This window comes from Sabethes cyaneus, chromosome 2, assembly GCF_943734655.1.
Source record: "Sabethes cyaneus chromosome 2, idSabCyanKW18_F2, whole genome shotgun sequence".
In the NCBI taxonomy this organism is placed as follows: domain Eukaryota; kingdom Metazoa; phylum Arthropoda; class Insecta; order Diptera; family Culicidae; genus Sabethes; species Sabethes cyaneus.
Window position 1 is genome coordinate 2,797,353 of NC_071354.1, and position 20,183 is coordinate 2,817,535.

A 20,183-nucleotide genomic window follows, 5' to 3' on the forward strand; every position below is an offset into this window, starting at 1 on the left:
ACTTCATGGTTCATCCCCCATCTCCATACACCGTTTTCCTGTACGCCACAGAAGATCGTTCTTAGTACTCGTCTTTCTACTCCGAGTAGTTGCAGCTCCTCCTCGAACATTGTCCATGTTTCAACTGGTCTAATGAGCATCTTGACAGGGCATGGTACCTGTACGGAGGCTTAGTCTGTTCGACCGCAATCGCTTGTGAAGCCCATAGTAAAAGCACGACTTCCGCTGATAATACGCCTCCGAATCTCACGACTGGTGTCAATGTCCGCCGTTACAAGGAAGCTAAGGTAGACAAATTCGTCAATTACCTCAAACTCATGGCCTTCGATCGTTACCATAATGCCCAAGCGGCATCGATCGACTTCGGTTTTGCCTGCCAGCATGTACTTTGTTTTAGACGCATTAACCTTTAACTTAATCTTTTCTGCTTCACGATTTAGTCTGGTGTACTGTTCAGCCACCGCCACAGATGTTCTGCCGATAATATCCATGTCATCGGCAAAGCAGACGAATTTACTGGTTTTATTGAAGATCGTGCTCCGCGTGTTGATATCCGCTCGGTTCATAACACCTTGTAGCGTTATTTTGAACAGCAGACATGAGAGGCCATCACCTTGATGAAGCCCTCTATGTGATTCGAATAAACTTGACAATCCGCACACTGCTATGTATACCATCCATCGTAGATTGATTCAGTTTGATCAGCTTTGTGGGGAAGCCGTTCTCGTACGATACTGGTCCTAGTGAATAGTCCTTACAGGAAAAAGGCCTATGAAAGGTCTATGATTTTCTATAGAACTTTTCGGTCGATGGTATCACATGCAGCTTTGAAATCAACGAACAAATGGTGTGTGAGTATTCTATATGCACGGTCTTCCTGGAGTGCGGATCTGCTGCAATGTAAATATTTGATCCGTTGTTGATCGATGTCGATCATGTGTGCCGCCATGGTTCTCCGTCTAGGCACAATTCAAGCGGTCATCTTGCGGACGTCCGTCAAAATACCACCATTGTCCTGACACACTTCGGTTCGCGGCACAAATCCTTTGCGGGTTCCGTTTAGTTTCTGTTTTAGGTAGAATTTTTGCATTTCCTGACAACGACGCAGCCACTCTTACTCCGCATACTCTTGCCTTTTAGGTAGCGCTTTACGTCTTGGAAGATTTGGGTTCGCAGCATCTTCTTCTATCTATCTTTCCTCGTTTTTACGTATGGCACTGCGCATCCTGGCCGGCCGAGCATCGTTCTCTTCATCCATTTCTCTCCATTCATCGTCAAACTACTCGTTCCACTGATTCCGTGCCACGTGCCTGATAGAGCACTCCGCTACATTGCTAATGGTTATTTTGATGGTCTTCCAACAGTTTTCGAGGGGCTTCATTTAATTTGTACAGCGCAACTTCGAGTGAGTGCGCGTAGTTTACTACAAATTCTGATGGTTGTTTAGGCACAAATCTTCTACATGATTGTGAGGAACGTGCTGCTTGAGCCAAAGATGCTGATACCTGATACCTGATGGCTGCTTCAGCCGTGCGTCGGTAACGAATGTTGTTCACAAAGAAAAGTTTTAGGCGCATCTTAACTATCACTAGGTTGTGGTCCGAGCGCTCCGATAAGATCTGACGTCAAATGTGCCTGAGAACTGCCGGCAGTCGATCAAAACGTGGTCATATCTGTGATTCTATATGATTTGGTAACCTCCAAGACTATGCCGTAAGTAGATAATACGAGGGGCCATGTTCGTGGAGGTGGCAAAATCTATAAGGTCCATTCCGTTAGTCCGTGGGTGTACTCTCCAATCACTGGTTTGTATTCCTCCTCCTAGTCGACCTGAGCCTTGAAATCCCCGATAACAATCTTTGATATCATCATGTTTTATGCAGCGGGCGCATTCACGCTCCAACTGCCCGTTGAGTTCCTCCATTTCGTCATCAGTATTTCTGAGGTGAGGGCTGTGCACATTGATGATGCTTATGTTGAAGAACCGGCCCTTGATTCACAACCTGCACATTCGAGGATGCACCCAATCACCCGTTTCCGCATCGCTCCCATCACTATGTAAGCTCACCCAGCTTGTGTGTTGCCGCAGCTCTGGTAGATGGTATATCCATCTCTGAATGTACGTATCCTTGAGCCCTTCCAATACACTTCCTACAACGTTACGACGTCGAACGTCGAAATAGATACATACATCAAAACATCAGAGAGCGCTCGAGTGGGTAAAAGAAAATAAATTTTTGAATAATAACTAATGGTCAATTTTGATGTATCGCTTAAGCGACGGAGCCAAAGATTTTAATAATTTTTAAGTAATACTGACACACATTGCCCCGTTCTACCTTAACCCCTCTAAGGTTTACATCATTTTTAGCGCCGCAAAATTCACTAAAATGGCCATAACTTTTTTATTTTTCAATATTTTTTCACCAAATTTGGAAATTTTGCCGAAAATATTTTCTATTTTCATAATATCTATAGATAATGGTCATATGCCATATGGTCCCGGAGTTATTCCGGAGTTCCTTGGGGGATCTAGATATGGCTTTTTTAGATAAAGTTGCCAAATATCTAGAATTTGTTTGAAATCTGTTGATTTTTGAAAACATATCATCAACTGTGGACAAATCAGTTACTTTGCCGCAGTTATGTGCCATGGTGCGCGCCATCCGGATCCGGGGGGACACTATGAATCCGGAACCGGTTCCCGTAACGGGACATTTCAGCGTCAGTAAAGCATGTCGTGTCGCATATCAAAAAACAGCAGCATTCGACAAAATAGTCATTTGTGATCATCTCATGTCTCTCAGAGGCCGTATGACCGGTTCCGGGTCCGGGGAGGGTTTCTTTTCTGATTCAAGCACAGAACGGATTTCGGAGGAACTTGTCCGGGACCTGGAATCGGCCATATGGCCTCTGAAAGACATGAGATGATCGCCAATCGCTATTTTATCGAATGCTGATGTTTTTTGATATGCGACACGACATGCTTTACTGATGCTGAAATGCCCCGTTACAGGAACCGGTTCAGGATTTATAGTGTCCCCCGGATCCGGATGGCGCGCAACATGACTCATAACTGCGGCAAAGTAACTGATATGTCCACAGTCGATGATATGTTTTCAAAAATCAACAGATTTCAAACAAATTTTAGATATTTGGCAACTTTATCTAAAAAAGCCATATCTCGGTCCCCCAAGGAACTCCGGAATAACTCCGGGACCATATGGCATATGGCCATTATCTATAGATATTATGAAAATAGAAATTATTTTCGGCAAAATTCCCAATTTTGGTGAAAAAATATTGAAAAATAAAAAAGTTATGGCCATTTTAGTGAATTTTACGGCGCTAAAAATGATGTAGACCTTAGAGGGGTTAATAGGTGTGAATGGTCAATAACTTTATTCATTGACACGTCTATCATGAAACAGTTTATTTGAAACAGAAAATGGTGTGATGGGTTGAGACTATCATCGGACCTTTTTCGTATATGTAGACATTTCGTGGTCCGTGGAATAGTTCTCAACTTCTGGAAACAGCTTAAGATCAAGAGTCGGAGAGCAAAAAAGCAAATAATACAGCAAAGAACGTCTTTGAAGTAATGCTAGAGAAGCTGTCGAATAGTGAATACAGCTTTTGCTACTTTGTGGAAATTTGACAGTGGTTGCGTTCTTTTCAATCAGTTGTTGCGATCTTTTCAATTCTTTACAATCATTACATCATTACAATCTTCAATAAAATATTTAAAACAGACAAAACACTATAAATAATAAACTGATTATATTAATAGTATTATCTTAGTAATAGTTTTCTAATCAATTACATGCCGATTCGTAGCAAAACCATTCTTTGGAGACTGGTGCAGTAGAATGACACAAACACATGGTAAAGACTATAAAAATAACCCGAAACTAATTATGCTTGAAGCTAGTGGAACACGCTTAAATAATTTCGAACGTCGTCGATAAGTACCATGTCCTTCACCATTGCCTAGCCTATACGATTCCGCTTACTTTATTACCACACCACACCAGTGTTGTGAGAATGAGTTGTTCAAATATCCACATGCCTACGATATCATTGACACGTATATGAATGCAAATACGCGTGAATGGAGTAGCACACAAATTACGCAGCAATGAAAAGATATAAAACTCCATTGCCTTCCTTAGACGATCTGACGAACATTTACTTTTTTCTTCATATCGCAAATAAGCATAATTCTACGACATGAGGTCTGATGCCGTAGAAGCAAAACAAGCGGTCATCACTCCTGTTTTGCTGGCGTCATAACGCGAGGTCTTCTCCATTGACTTAGCACAGTTTCTACGGATGACTTTTGAATATCGCCTGCACGGTGTCTGCAACAACCAAACAAATAAAATTATTTCTACCGCAAACACTATCATGAAACTCATGTTAAAAGGCAATTACATGAATAGTCAGAAGTAGTTTGTCGATTGTCAGTTCGCCATCCGTTCACAGTTTCGAGCCAACCGCAAAAAGATACTCTCGAGGGGTCTACCTTCAAAGCAGATCATTCTAGCGCAAAACGGTTTTAGTCGTCATGATAAGTAGCGATAGGAGTGGGAACTTCCACTAAAATTAAATCGGATGTAGATTGCAGCAAGACCCCTCGCTCAAGCAGCCGTAGTGAAGTACAATAAGCCTCGTTTGGTGCGGCACGGAAGCTTGTCATAGATTTGTCGCTTTATTAGACACCTCGGATGAAAGTGGCACTAATAAAATTGCATCACGAACAGAAGAACTCAGGACCTGTAACCGGTCAGATAGGATACAGTAACAGGCTAGAAGGGAGTACAATTTATTACTTGAACGACCACTTGTTATTGCTCAATTAGTTATTTATATGTATTTCAAACAGTTGAATTATCGCGATGATAATTTCCGAACGACGTTAAAATTAATTGGTCTGTAATATAAAGAAGGTAATAATTTATGAAAAATGTGCCTTTCCTTTTCCGCGATATAATACAAAACCCATTGAGCTAATGAATTAAGTTGATTGCTAGTAAATACCAGCCTCATTGACAGGTTCTTCGAAGTTTCTACAATTGTGCAACGCTTTATTGCATGCTTCCTTTCTCCGGAAGATAAATTTTTGTTGCAGACAGAAGACATGCTCGATTTTAAGTGATAAATTCAAGTAATTTTCATTCACGTTTTATAGAATGACTCCTTTCTATCTTCACTGTTAGAAGTTGGTTTAAACAAGCTATTAAATCTTATAGTGAAGCATTACAACTGCTAGGTTCTAATAGTTGATTGAAACATTAACAACATTTAATTACGGAAACTATTTCAAATTCGCAGCATTGATTTTTTTTTTTCATTTTTCCGAAGTTGAGTTCAATTAGCATACTAAACTCGAACTAGTATAAACGAAAAATTCATATTCAAATACCAAACAGCTTAAAAATTCCCCGGAAATTTTCTTGGTTGATTGTCATTTCTGGATGACTGAAGTTTTGGAGCGTCTTAGTAGAATAAGAAACCTGAAATTAAATTAAAAAGAATAAAACTTTCCAATTAAATTCTATGATACGAAAAATCCGTTCGACAACATTGTTTGACCCTGGTAAATCTAGATACACCTGTTGAAGCAATAGTTTCTGCTTATAACATTTTGCAAATACATAGCATAGCAAGACTTCTGCCAATAACGGGTGGAATCCGCTTTCGCAGGCACTCTTCTCCATTGGAACCCGTAAGCGTTCGTCACAGAAACATGTACTTGGTGGCAACAGCTGCAGATTCCCCGCCAGATCGGCAGTTTTCTCGCGAATTTATCGACGCATCAAAGTTTCGTACGTTGTGATGAAGTCCTCTGTGGTATAGGGTAAGACTGGGAAAAATGAAACGCTTACTCGAAACAGACTAGATTAGTAGACCTTTTACATTAGTTATTATGCTAATACGTTATAATGGTAATATTTCTACAATACAATGTACACAGCAATCTGAACAGTGTAGCTTTCTAATTAAATAATATTGTGTACATTTTTTTCCATTTAACGCAAAGAATTAAAGTATTGTTTTAATTTTGATTTAGACATAGTGAAGTCAATATTTTCGCAATGTTAGTTGCAGGCAATCATCATCTGATTTAAAGGCTAGAATTTAGCATTATTTGTACGGCAGTGACTTGTGCTAAATATATTCCGGTTGATCAATTGCCGGGTCGTTACGTAAACGCAAAGCTTAGAGTTCTATAGTTCTGTAAAAAAATGTTCTATAAAAATGGGCTGGTACCGAATGGCCGAAATCCAAATGGCCGAATTTCAATAACAGTCACAGAAGGCCGAATCACGAAAGGCCGAATCACGAATGGCCGAATCACGAAAGGTCGAATCACAAAAAGCCGAATCACGAATGGCCGAATCACGAAAGGCCGAAATTTTTCGGAATGCCTAAATAACTACTTAATAAAAAACTATGAATTGGCAAGTTGTTAACAAATAACTTTAATCAACCAAAGAACAAACTACTACTATTAAACAAACAAAACATGCTTTACGAACGCCTTTAGCGCTTAATAAAAGCGCAACTGCGTCAACCAAATTTTTGCTGCTCATTTTGTGAGCATTAACACATTTCGAGTAGATTTTTTCATCTATTTTTCGGCACGAATTCGGAACATCCCCCTGAAGAATTCTAAGGATGTTCCCCTCTATCGCCTTTTGCTCCACCCGCAGCTCTGTGATAATCCTGGTCATTGACAGGTGATGGGAACCAACAATGGTTGTCCATCATTGGTGCCATGCTTCCAAGCTGTTTGTGGCCCGCGGTAGTTTGTCAATGACGGGCTTAAAATTTGACCTCAGAGTGGGGTGAAACAATGGCCTGTTGTTCCGGTTCCTCCCACTTATGTAAGTATTCCAAAAATATATAAGGAAATTCTCCAATTCTTCAGGCATCCGTCGCGTCGCACGCCTCCTGTATCCGATTTTGCGGCAGAAAAGACGAGGCCTAGAATTTTTATTACATTATAAAAACATCAAATAAAAGTACTTTATCAACAAACCTGCAGCCGTTTTACCGCCATGAATATGTCTGTGTTGGTCGAGTAATGTTAGTCCGCGTATATTTAATTGTTTTATTATATTTTGTGTGAAATGAAAAAAGCATTAGAAGCATTCCGCTTCTGCTTGTTTTTATTGAATAGTATCCCATCAATGGAAAGCATCGGTTTTCCTCCCTGCGACAACACAATTTTAACGACAGGTGCACTTTCTTCGTTGTTGAAACCAGCAACATCGGACGAATCGCCGGATGCACTCATTTTTCACAGGACAACTACCAACTACCGTGCGGAAAGCAAACCGTGTTCAACAACAGTGGACACAACTGTTGGCTTTGCTATGTGCGGTCAACAAAGATGGACACGGCGGGATATTGAATCAAATATTTCGGCCGCTTTAGTAATAGGGTAATAAACTTGTAGTTTACTGCATTTACTTCTTTATGAAAATCCATGACAGTAAGAAGATTACAATTATAATATAAGCATATATCTACGAAAGATAATTTTTATACTGGTTTTTACCTCATATTTCTTGATTATAAATACATCTTCATTATAATGTGCGAGACGTATTTACCGTGTTAGTAGCAAGTGTTTCCTAGATGATTCAGGGCGAGACGCCGTAGGCCGCGAGTGTGCGCCGGTGACCCGCCGTCGGAAGCGCCGGCCACTGCGGGGGGGCAGCCCCCCCGCAGAAACCACTACTATTTAGGTGCATGCATTTTCCTAGGTTTACTGTCTACTAGGGATTATCCCTTAGTTAAGTCCGAACGAGCGGCAGCGAGTAAGGACGGCATGTACCCAACGTTTGCGCAGGTTGAAGGCTATGAATATTTTCGGTCGAATATGACATTCGGCCTTTCGTGTTTCGGCCATTTGTGATTCGGCCATTCGTGATTCGGCCTTTTGTGATTCGGCCATTCGTGATTCGGCCATTTGATATATTATGCCATTCGTTATTTCGGCCATTTGTGTTTCGGCCATTCATGATTCGGCCATTCGTAGGTAATCCATAAAAATTCTATAGAATCTATACGGTGTGAAACAAATATCGTTTACAAATGATGCTTTATTGAGTTCAACTCACGCCGCTGTTTTAGTGTTTGTATATTTATAAGCAAGACGCGGGCTTCATAAGAGGGAAGAGGAAAACTTGTCCAATTTAGTTTATGCAGAGCAAACGACACGAATTGTTTTTGCATGGATTCTGTTCACTCCTGGTGTATTACTGAAAATGACGACCAGGCTACAGTATTCTAATATTGATATCGCATATGCAATATATAATGCTGTTATTGTGTCATGGAAGTCGTAACTAAATCTTTTTATAAATCCTAGCATACTTTTAGCTCTGCTGATAATTGTGTTATAGTGTTCAATAAATGTTACTTTTGATATATTTCTTAAATCCCACCTCCCAGTTGGCCTCGAGGTATGATGCTGGCCTAATAAGCCAGTCGTCGTATGTTCAAATCTCGACTGGGAGAGGTTGCTTGAGTCAATAGGATCGTAGCAACTGGCCCTGCAATTGTCCTGCACTGTAATAGCTGGCTGCGAAGTCTGTCGTATAAAAACAGAAGGTCAAGTTTCGATAACGGAATGTAGCACCTAGGATTTGCTTTTGCTTTTTTACTTTTTTGCTTTAATGCTGATTTGTTGAGCGGCCTTTTAAAAACCCATGCTGCATATTAGATATTCTACTTTAGACTTGATTGAACTTGATGTGATTTGATTCATTGGTGATTGCTTCAAAAAGTTTGGGAGTACAAGAAATAATAGCAATTCCACGATAGTTGCTTATATTAAATTTTTTACCGCTTTTAAAAATAGGAATGAGGTATGAGACATTCCATGCCTTAGGGAAATCTATTACCACGAACAAGATTTTTAAGGTAATGCAATTATTAACAGTATAAGAAAAAGGTAAAATGGAATGGTTTGTAGTTTGAGCAAAACGAAATGTTTTCTATGAATTCTCGGGTAAATTTTCAAATAGACCTAAGTGACAATGAGAAATTCTCTTCGCGTCTCCTCTCTTCCGTCTTTCACGGCAACATAAATGCATAGAAAAGGAAATTTTCAAAACATTTAGCTAACTAGTGACTCCGGCAACCGTTTTATGCAAAGCTGATGTGTTAAAATTCATTAGGATCGCCGTAAAAAGCGGAAGAGAGGAGACGCGAAGAGAATCTCTCATTGTCACTTAGGTCTATTTGAAAATTTACCCGAGAATTCTCTTATTCGTGTATTATGTGATAAATAATGAAAGAAAACCTAGATCTTCTGGGAAAGCAGGATTTGTTCTAATCAGTTTGCAATCAATCCATTTTTAATCAACAAAACGTTTATTATATTGCAAATAATTTGGAGAGGAATCTATTTAATACAATTGTTTTATAAATAATTTATCATAGTAAGCAATACGAAGAAGATTAAAATAACAAATCAAATATCTCCTTTCAATTGTATTTATTTATTTAGATTGATTTACTTTTGTTTTATGATTTTATTTTTAAAACTTTCCGTTGGTAATAATTATAAACAAATTAAACATAAAAAATGTCTTATGCAGCAGCTGTGAAAACAGAAGTCACTTGCCATCAATTTCACTATTCACGTTATAGTTCTATATCCAATAACGTGTGAAATGTAGCTGCTGCTGCAGACAATCTGTTTTTCATTAGAGCAAGTTGGGGGAAAAGTTGCTCGTTTGGTGTATAATAAATGTCCATTTAATCTGGCGACAACGACTAAAGTTCTTTTGTTGAACGTCTTAATGTCCCTAGGTACAATTTTTTCCATCTTTTTATCAGATCCCGAATATCGTTGTGATAAATGTCTTCTCATTTCCCATAAATCAAGTCATTTTTGTTTTATGGCTTCATATGAGCGGAACTGCTAATCAGCCATACTATGTGCCAATGCACAGAGCAAAATGGATAATATCTAGGAAATATAGCGGGTGAGGTAGCCCTTTTGAGTGTTTCCAAATAGGTTTCAACGGCTTTGACACCGTGAGGCGGAACGTTGGCATGCTGTAGCATCACTTTGTTCTACCGCTGCTCGTATCACGATCGTTTATCGCGCATCTATCAAGTTCAACACCATTCCTCAGTAACGACTTCACGGTGCTCCAAATAGCGTTATTATCAAAAAAAATTCTCCATAAAATCTGAGTATACCAGTCGATTTGTATTACTTTCCACCATCTTCAGTCAAAATTTTAAAAAAATCATAGGCACAGTTTTAGAGAAACGGCCATTTAATGTCAAAAAGGCATAAATCTCGTAGAAAAAGACAAAATACATATACAATTGTGCTTATTTTATCACACAATGATTTGCAATAATCATACTGCTGTCATTATCATAAAAAGAACATAGTACGCCTTGTTCTGCACTACAACAAAAGTTATTGTAAGATTTATTTTTTTGTGATAGAGTAAGGTGGGGCAAAAGTCCGATTCAATGATTTATCAGTGCCGATTCCGCATAATTTGACAACATTGATATGGACTTGACATACTTTGACAGCTTAAAGTCCATCGTATACATTTACTATTTACGAATCTTAATTGCTGAGTTAAATGAAAATGTTCAATTAGTGCGGTTTGGATGTTTTATTTCGCAATACAGGAAACGCAATATAAACATAGTTGAAGCAGCATTTCACATTACTCAAGCATCTCTTTTGAAAATGCGGTGAGAAAAATTTACAAAATATATTTCTATTTTACATAATTTAATCAAATCCTGCCAAGCACCACATGGGACAAAAGTGCATTTCAATTAGTGTATTAGCAAGTGTACTAATTTCATAAATTCAAAGTTCGAACTTTTGCCTCGCGGTCAACGCTCTTTTTCCGTGCTAATTTGGCCAAAATGCGATTCGGCACCTGATCAGAAAAATGATGAATTTTAATACTATTACTCCAGATGATTTATAGCTAAATGTGAAGATGTTGAGTTGTTACATCAATATTAAATATAGTTTACTGTTGTGCTTCATTTCATGAAAATTGAAGACAACTTCAAATGTCGCACTTATGCCCCACCTTACTCTAATGGATATTCACGAAGAAAATCGTAGGAAAGTTTTACGAAAAATAAAAATGCCCACTAGCGTGGCAAAAGTTCGTTTGAATCCAATTCATAATTACAACGTATTATTTACTTGTCCATGAATCGCACTTTTGCTCCGCCCGTGAATCGCATTTTTGCCCTACAAGACTTTTTAAGGGATTTGATCAAATTATGGAAATAGAAATATATTTTGAGAATTTCTCTCAACGCATTTTTAAAATAGCGAAACGCTGCTGCAATGTTTCAACAAGGAATAGCCTCCATATCAACAGGAGCCGTTTTTGCCATATAACGAAATATTACATCAAAACCGCTCCAAAGTAACATTTACACATAAACAACAAATGTTTACGATAAATTCAAGCTATCTCAGTATTCGACGATTCATACTAATGTTGTCAAATTACGTGCAATCTGAATCCCATATAGCCCTAGCTGTGCTGGCGGCCGGCAAAATGGAATTAAATAAATTACGTGCAATCTGCACTGATAAGCCATTGAATCACACTTTTGCCCCTCTTTACTCTACACATATTCACAAATATGCAGTTAATTAAAGCAAAATTCATTAATATACGAGAACAAATTGGAAAACTCCTTTTAATACTACAATATTTTATGTCTAAAGCTTGCCACTTGTTTTTTTGCACGACTTTTTTTGCACGGTTTCTCGAAATAACACGGTTTTTCCAAAAATTTCACCAACAACAGTTGTACACCTAATTCTTTTTTTACACGGATTCTAGTACGCGGAATTTTTTTTGCACGACTTTTTTTGCACGGTTTCTCGAAATAACACGGATTTTTTTACACGGTTTCTCGAAATAACACGGTTTATTTTAGCACGGTATTTTTTTACACGGGACACATCCCCCGTGTAAAAAAGAATTGGGTGTATTATACAAAACTCATTAAGTAATTCATATTTCCGTTATGTTGCATGCAGCATATCTCAAAAATATTAAAATGCTTCTACCGATATTTGGTACTCTTTTGCGCACTAAACAAGCGTATTTGTATAGCTATTGCGCCAATTTTCTTATGATTTTTGCTCTTTTCATTTTAAAAGGGCATCTCTCCAAAACAGTGCCTGCGCTTTTTCTAAATTTCATCCATATATATTGGTAAGTGCTACAAATCGGCTGGTGTACTCATATTTCATGGAGACTTTTTTTTTGATAATAACGGTCTGGGGAGCACCGTGTAAGCACAATTGTATATGTATTTTGTCTTTTTCTACGAGATTTATGCCTTTTTAACTTTAAATGGCCGTTTCTCCAAAACTGTGCCTACGATTTTTTTTAAATTTTGACTGAAGATGGTGGAAAGTAATACAAATCGACTGGTATACTCAGATTTTATGGAGAATTTTTTTTGATAATAACGCTAGAGCACCGTGGACTTGGTTTTGTTCAATTTCAACCACCAAATACCTACACAGACATATGGCCCTGTAGTCCCCATATGACTTTCTTTACTGTAGGTTGCTATAATGTTTCAAATGAGTTATTTGGTATGTTAAAATTCACATTGTCATTGAAGATTATCGTTAAAATGCATATTGAATGAGTTGCAAGATCACTACTATCTGATTTCAAAAGTGCGTATTAGTTAAATTGAGAACGTTTAATGGCGAACTTGTGCCCCCTCTTACACTATTTGTTTACTGTGGGGAATTAAATTTAGCTTTATCGGACAAGCGGCGGATGAACATTCTATTTCCCGCCTATTGCGGAGGCAGTGAAATACAAACTGGAAAAAATAAAACCGAGTAAACAGTGCCGTGTTCACTGTCTTACTTCGTCACTCCTATCGTGTTCAGTATTGATAGTGTTTTCCTGTTTTTATAAAACTAAAATACAGATGCGAATAATTTCGCTCTCCGCTGCTGCTACCGCAGGCTTGCGCCCTGAGACTTGCACCCGGTAGAGAGCACACAAAGCATGAGGAATTGACCATGAAACTGCAGCCAGTTCAATGCGATTAGGTTGAACTAACAGTGAGGAACACGTTTGTTGCTTGTCGTACGTAATTTACACCTCCCGGGCGTATGGGAAGCCCAGCCCGAGAGACACTTTGGTTATGTGAACGTAAAAGTTTTCCAATTACACTATTACTAATTACAGTTTGGGGTAAACCTAACTTGGGTTCGAAACAAAGAACCTACAAAATTCATACTTTCAAAAATCTAAAAATACAATTAGTCTGTTAGTTCAGTGTTCTAACTTTACGGTAAAGGCTTATTGAATACCCGACGATGGAAACTGATTTAATCAAACACAATTTTTGTCAATTAACGCCGCTCCCGCTTGCGCTGATACCGAGTATGAATTCTTATCGAGGTTAACGATTTCAATCAATTTTAAACTATATTTTGTATTGACTATGTTTAGTTACTCTTGAAATCTAAGCGAAGTCTAATCTAATCTAATCTCACACTAACGCAGCCAATTCTTGAAGGCATCCTGGAAAATGACGATTACTTGAATCAATCATTTTTCTTGTCAACGGCCAGGCCAACTGCGCAGCATGTACCGCAGAGAGAATTCCAAGGAATCAAGTGGAACCAGAAAAAATATCTAATTCCATTAAACTCCTTGAAATCAAGGGGAAGGAAGAAAGCGTGGACCTCCCGTACCAAACGCTTCCCGTATACATAGATAATGATTTATTTACAATCGTTGGGAGTATCTTTGCTAATAAAGGTTAAATGATACTCCGGACCCTCAGGGATGAACTAATGGTATTTAGACCAGAAGCCAGGCTGCAATTGGCCAAGGATATAGCGCCTTATTTCGCTCTCTGAAAATAGATTAGTTTGCCAAAAATATTAGTTTAAATCATATAATACTTGAAAATAAAGTCGTGTGGTTTAATGGTTGCCTAAAACTACATTTGTAAGGTTAGGAACTGAAAACCGCACGACCCCGCACCTCCTAGCTTGGCTACTCAATTATACAAATTGAAGTATTTCCAGGTATGGCCACATGGAGGCGCTAGGTAGGGGCTTGGGATGGCTAGAGCTATGTTGGGCGCTTCTTCCTAGTTGCCTTCCCCATTTCATACCCTTACTCTTGAAATCTAAGCGAAGTAGACTAAAATTTGTTTGCAATGTTCTCCGATACTTACTGAGTCTATTAAAGTTAAACATAAACAATACACATACGCTAAGAATAATGACCTAATACTGTTTTGAATATGTATTACGACATAAAGTGGCAAAATAATGTAACTCAATTTTTAGCGAAGAAATCGTCATTACTTGTGCACTGCAGTGAAGTCACGTTTTCAAAGATAGTTCTCATACGTATGGTGCCAGGAACGGCGTTAATGCAAACAAGGAATATGCCAAGAAATGAAGCATGAGCTAAACAAAAACTCGTGTCTCATAATACGGCTCGTCTGTTGTTTATGCATATACTTTGTGCACAGTTTATTGATCTACAGCGATACGAGTAAGGCAACACAAGTTGACATACGAATAGAAACACCTTGAACTCGCGGGCCATGATTTTTGCGGAGGCTCACGTGATTGCCGGTTGCCCTTGAAGGAAAACGACGTTTAAGGATAATGAGAGAGTTTCGTGATATTTACTTGCAGCACGGCCGCCTGTACTCTGTACATAACACTATAAGCTGTCGACTTGACTGTGTGAGAGCTGTAAAACGTTGGAACGTATAATAGGAAACACTTGAATAACATAAGTTTGCCGCCTTTGAAAAGAAACTAAACAACGTTAGGTGCATTAAGTTTTTTTCTACCTGAAACTGCCATGGAAACATGCAGTCCACTGGAAAGCCATCTGGTACCTAATCGTACTCGGTATATCTCAAGATGAGCTCAAGTTGAATTTTACGAATGTAGGAAAAGAGGTCAAAGTCATAGACACTGAAATATAGTTTAACTAAATGCTAGTTGAATCTCACACCATATCTCTTTTCTTTTCTTTCTCTGTTTCCCATGCCAGGTTGATAAAGAATGAGACCGCCCGAGCCATTCTACGCGTGATATCGGGACCACGGGCGTTCAAAATAGTATTATTCGCCAGACTGACGCCGATACCGTTTGGACTGCAGAACACCATCTTTGGGGTAAGCAACAAATCAGTCACGGTGCATTGTTGTCCTGTGTTTCAGTCCTGAATTGAGTTTGAATAATGACAGTTTAAGAATACTTCATAGATGTCTCCTTCCATTATCAATAAAACGAGCTAAAATGAGTCAAGATAATATCGACCAAATAGTTATGTTTTTGCATATGTATAATAATCAATATGTCATGGCATTAAAATAAAACAATGCATCGAAATTATACTAATATTTCATCGCCGTTGACCCGAGAGTGTTCTTTCTGGGAGACAACTTTGCACCACCTATAATTTACAGTTCGATCTATCAAATTAAAAAAAATGCTCATCAATTTACGATTCAGGTTAACTTTAGATTGGTAAATGGCGGAATCATTTCAAATCATTAATGATTTTAAAACACATAAATATTCAATTTGACATATCGTCTTTAACTGTGACAAGAGAGAAAAAACAGAAATCAAGGTCACGTCTGCCTTTCCCAGTCCCGTTTACACTTGTTACGCTTTCGACTATAGGATCGATTCGGACCTTTACCGGCATCAACGGATTTCACAGTCGGTCCGGTTGTTTTCTGCTGCGTCGTCGCATCCAATCGCGCTTACAAACGCCAGCCTGAGCCAAACAGCAGTTTACTGCTGGCTAATAAAAATAATATATTTCTCATTCAGTCATCAAGTTGGCGCGACGAATACGTAAACAAAACCAACAAAAGCCAATGGTCTGTTTTCTTTCAAGACTGCGTCGAATTGGCTCGTGTTGGCCAACGCAGCGGCCGGCAGCGAAAGTCTTTCGCCATAGCCGGTCAGATCCGGTTTTGTGGAGGAGAGATGATCCTATATCAGATCCGCCTTTCGTATTTAGTTTACGTTTGCTATGTTTCGATTACGTAAAGAAAATGTTGCAAAATACCTGTTATTAACGATTGATTATACGATAAATTTTATTTAAATTAGCTTTTAATTTAGAATTCAAAACAGGTCTCTATGTTGCAAAGTTTGTTTTTTCCTAAAAATACATTTGATACATTCAAACTGTTATTATTATGTTAACTGTTACACTACTTGAAAAAATCGGAGCACTAAATAAATGTGTAAACGTTTTCGTTGCTAATCATAACGTCATACAAAACATCGTGGTCAGTCACATGTAAGTACTGCCAATATACCCTTCAAAATTTCCGGTGATTTCTCGATATTTATCCACTATGTAGTTCCCCAATTACTAAAAGCGAGGTTCCCTACTAACCTGGTTCATCCAGTTGCACTCGGAGCTTTTTCAAATAGAAGCAAAGAAGATAACATGTTCATCCAGTTTTAAACTGCGTCTGTATATTCCGTTACAGGCGAGTGTTAAGAACCGAAATTGTTTTTGTTTTGCACTGGATCAAGGTAAAAAATTTTATTTTTGTAAAATTTCAGTAAAAATGAAATAACATATTTTGGTGTAGTTTAAAAAAAACTTCTAAGAACATCCGATTAGAGTTAGGACTACATTCGAGTTGTGTTGTTAACCATCGCGATGAAAACAGACGGGATGCCGACCATATGTTTTAAATCAATATGTACCTATTTGTATTTTGTTTCATTTCATTTAGCCGTGCGTGTTTTTTTTATCTTTCCTGCATTATATATTTTTAGCTCAGCGCGGTGAATGCACGAAGCTACCACACCGGTACGGTGATAGGACTGTTGCCGGCGCAAACCATCAACGTCTATCTCGGTTCCAAACTGCGCTCGATCCATGAAGTGCTCAACGATCACAATGCTGCTCTTGGTCTTGCTGGGTACGGCGTGTTCGTGGTAGAGGTAAGTGACCAAATATGAAGTCGAAGTCATTTGCTGCTACATTGCTAATGCATTTTTATTTCCTCCTTTGAATATATGGACACAATCAACCAACAACAACCTAACTACAAACAGGTCATTGTCGGCGCTGCTCTGATGGTTTGGGTGATACAGAAAGCCCGCACGGAGTTATCCGCCGCTCTGCTGTCCGATATGGAAACAGATGACAAGATACTGATTGAAATCGAGGCATAGGACTGTTTGAACGATTTATCGAAAAACGTCTCGACTGTTGCATATATGTTGAAATAAAACTATAAGCTAAGGATAATTATATAGAAAGCTCGAGTCAAGCCGAATATTTTAAGCAGATGATGGCGATAAAGGATGTGCCTAGAAGGGAGTGTTCAGGCAGAGTCTGGATAACAGTGTCGTTCCTATGAAAAAAAAGTCAGGTAAGAGTTTGTTTTCAGATGGTATCAAAATATCAGATTAGGTACTCCAAAATAATTACAGATTACTTTGGAACATTGTAGCAGAATCTCAACTAAATAAGGCAAGAAAGAAATTGTTGATCATGCAGATGATTACTACTTGCAAAATTGAACGTATTTTTTGCCTAATTTATTGAAATATCAGGTACTGCAAGTCAGATGAAATGGAACGGAATATTACTCAATTATTAAATCTAAAACAATATTATAACTCCGAAGAGTCTATCGTTGTGTTGCCTCTGATAAACCGTCCAAGCTATTTTTATATTTAAAGATTGATAGATTTTTTACAAATTTTGTCCACTACTTTGTCAGCAGCGGTAAGGAAGATAATGCAATTTATTTGGTTTCTAACAGCAAACAACAATAATAGAGTTAATTGATAAACAAACATCGAGTATGACACGTATATCGAATGGCGAGTACCTCGAAAAAAAAAATACGACAGGATGTTTGAAATGAAACCGCACCTAACGAACGTGCGTTGAATTATATTGAAACTCTTATCGTTGTGCAAATTTGAAAGACATACATTTTAGTTATTGAATAGCGGATGTCGTATTTTCATCAAATCCGTCGCTCGCGAATGAGATTTTGGTAGCAAATTCTAGAATATCATTTTTGCTGAATTAAAATCAGATATTCCGTTTTCAAAAATAAGATCAATTATCTGAAACGTTATATGCCGACTATTTGAAATCACCTAAACACTAGTTTTATACTATCTGATTTGTCAGTGACTTTAAGGTTCAAACACGCGTCATTGATTTCTGGAATTTCATGTTCATGAAACTGTTCTCACTTCATTATTTGCGTCTATCAGAACGCAATCACAAATGTTCGTGAACGTAACTTTTATTTTGAGCATAAAAACTGTTTTGAAATCCCAAAAATCAAAAATGCGTGTCTGAACCTTAAACAAAAAAACAACAAAATCGATAAAATTTAAAACTAAGTTCTATTCTGACAAATAAGATGGTGAAGGGCACTATTAATATGTTTTGTTGCTAGCAATACCAAGTTGTACCATTGCATTACCACAAAGTGCATCAGTTGGTAGCAAAAACAATCAGTACAAATCTGAAAAACTGCAAAACGTTGACTTCCTGCCTATTTATAGTATATTTCCGAGTAGTAAAAAAATCAAATGAATTACCAACAAACTACCTATTCGGTTTTCGCAAAGCTAAATAAAAGTGTCATTATTTTTAAAATTTTATGTTCCAAGAGCCCTTTGCTCAGCAATTGTGATAGAAAAAAAGTGTTTCTTTAGAAGATTCTGCCTAGCGTAAGATAAGGCCTGAAACGCCACCGAAGAAGATGCGTTTTCAATGTTCTCCCGTGTTTTCTGTTATTTATTTTTTGTTTCATTGTACAAACTACCGTAACTGTAAATCCTGCACCGTAATATTATAGCAATTAAGATAACCTTAAAAAGACTATGAATTCTGAATTAAACTTGCAATGTACCAATATGTAGATGTAGATATAAATCATAATATGCATATCCAATAGCCGGTTACAAGTGATTGAGGAGAGCGTTAAACTGATAGTGCCATCTGTGAAGGACTAGCTAAGTAAGGTTTCAATCCAGTTGAAAGCAACATAAGCTACATGAATGCCACATAAATGAATCACTGAGGGTGTGTTTCAATTTCAACATTAACAATTTAGAATGATTTAAAAATGGTTTTAGAAATTACGAAAACGTAATTTTACAGTCAGCAGCTGCTGCCAAAACTAGGAACTCGAGAAATTCGATCTCTTTTTCATATTGCAATCTTCCGGTGGGTTCTGCCGATTGCACGAGCTCCGATAACAAACGTGCAACACGTTTTATCATTCATAATGACCCAATCATTTTACATCAGAGTTTACGCCGAAGTGTTACGTCTAGATTGTTTCTTTGCCTCCAGGGATTGCATACGTTATGATGCGGTCCAACTTGTACCTTGATTCTTCTCAAATCAGCACTCTTTTTTTGGGTTCTGAACTACGATTGCAAAGCCCAATGTGCCTTTGTATTATACAGCTTCCGCAGGAAGCTCATCAAACTGCTTCAATCTACAATGGATACGGTGGACTACGTAGATTAGCGGCCCACAATGACACCAGCCGTGAGATTCGGAGACGTATTGTCAGCGGAAGCTGTGCTTCATAAAGCAATTGCAGTCGAACAGTCGAAACCCCCGTACAAAGTGCACCCAGTACAAGACACTTATTAGACCGGTTGTTCTCTACGGGCATGAAACGTGGACAATCCTCGAGGAGGACCTACGAGTGCTCGGAGTTTTCGAAAGATGAGTGCGAAAAACGATGTTCGGCGGGGTACAGGAAAATGAAGTATGGAGGCAGACGATGAACCATAAACTATCATATAGCGAATTCATAAATTAACCTGGCTCAGGTCGATTAGCACTCAGTTTTAATCGAAGTGCTGTCAAAGCGTTCATAAATTAACCGAGATTGTATCTCGGTTAAACTGGCAGCATTCAGTTTGAAGCGCAGGTTAAAACTGTCTAGCATTACGGTTTACGGGTCGATCTGTCAAACTGCCCGTATCGTTCATAAATTTCGGGTTCGAGTTGGCACGAACCCAGGTTAATTTATGAATTCGCTAATAGTGAGTATCGATCTTCGGGCGAGCTGTCATCTGTGTGAGTGATGACACTCCACATCTTTGGACG

The 20,183-nt window shown here is 38.3% G+C and overlaps 1 protein-coding gene across 8 annotated transcripts in view; it reads left to right on the top strand.

Annotated features, from left to right (window-relative positions):
• Positions 1-20,183, top strand: part of LOC128733824 (transmembrane protein 64) — a 38,388-nt gene that overhangs the window by 2,620 nt on the left and 15,585 nt on the right. For 6 of the 8 annotated variants that reach the window (XM_053827640.1, XM_053827637.1, XM_053827636.1 and 3 more), the window contains 3 exons: positions 15,096-15,219; positions 16,856-17,023; positions 17,138-18,964. In XM_053827640.1, the coding sequence (XP_053683615.1) occupies positions 15,096-15,219; positions 16,856-17,023; positions 17,138-17,257 (412 nt within the window). In that variant the 3' untranslated portion in view covers positions 17,258-18,964. Of the gene's footprint in view, positions 1-15,095; positions 15,220-16,855; positions 17,024-17,137; positions 18,965-20,183 lie in introns of those variants that run through there. The other 2 variants (XR_008411946.1, XR_008411947.1) reach the window with 2 other exon arrangements.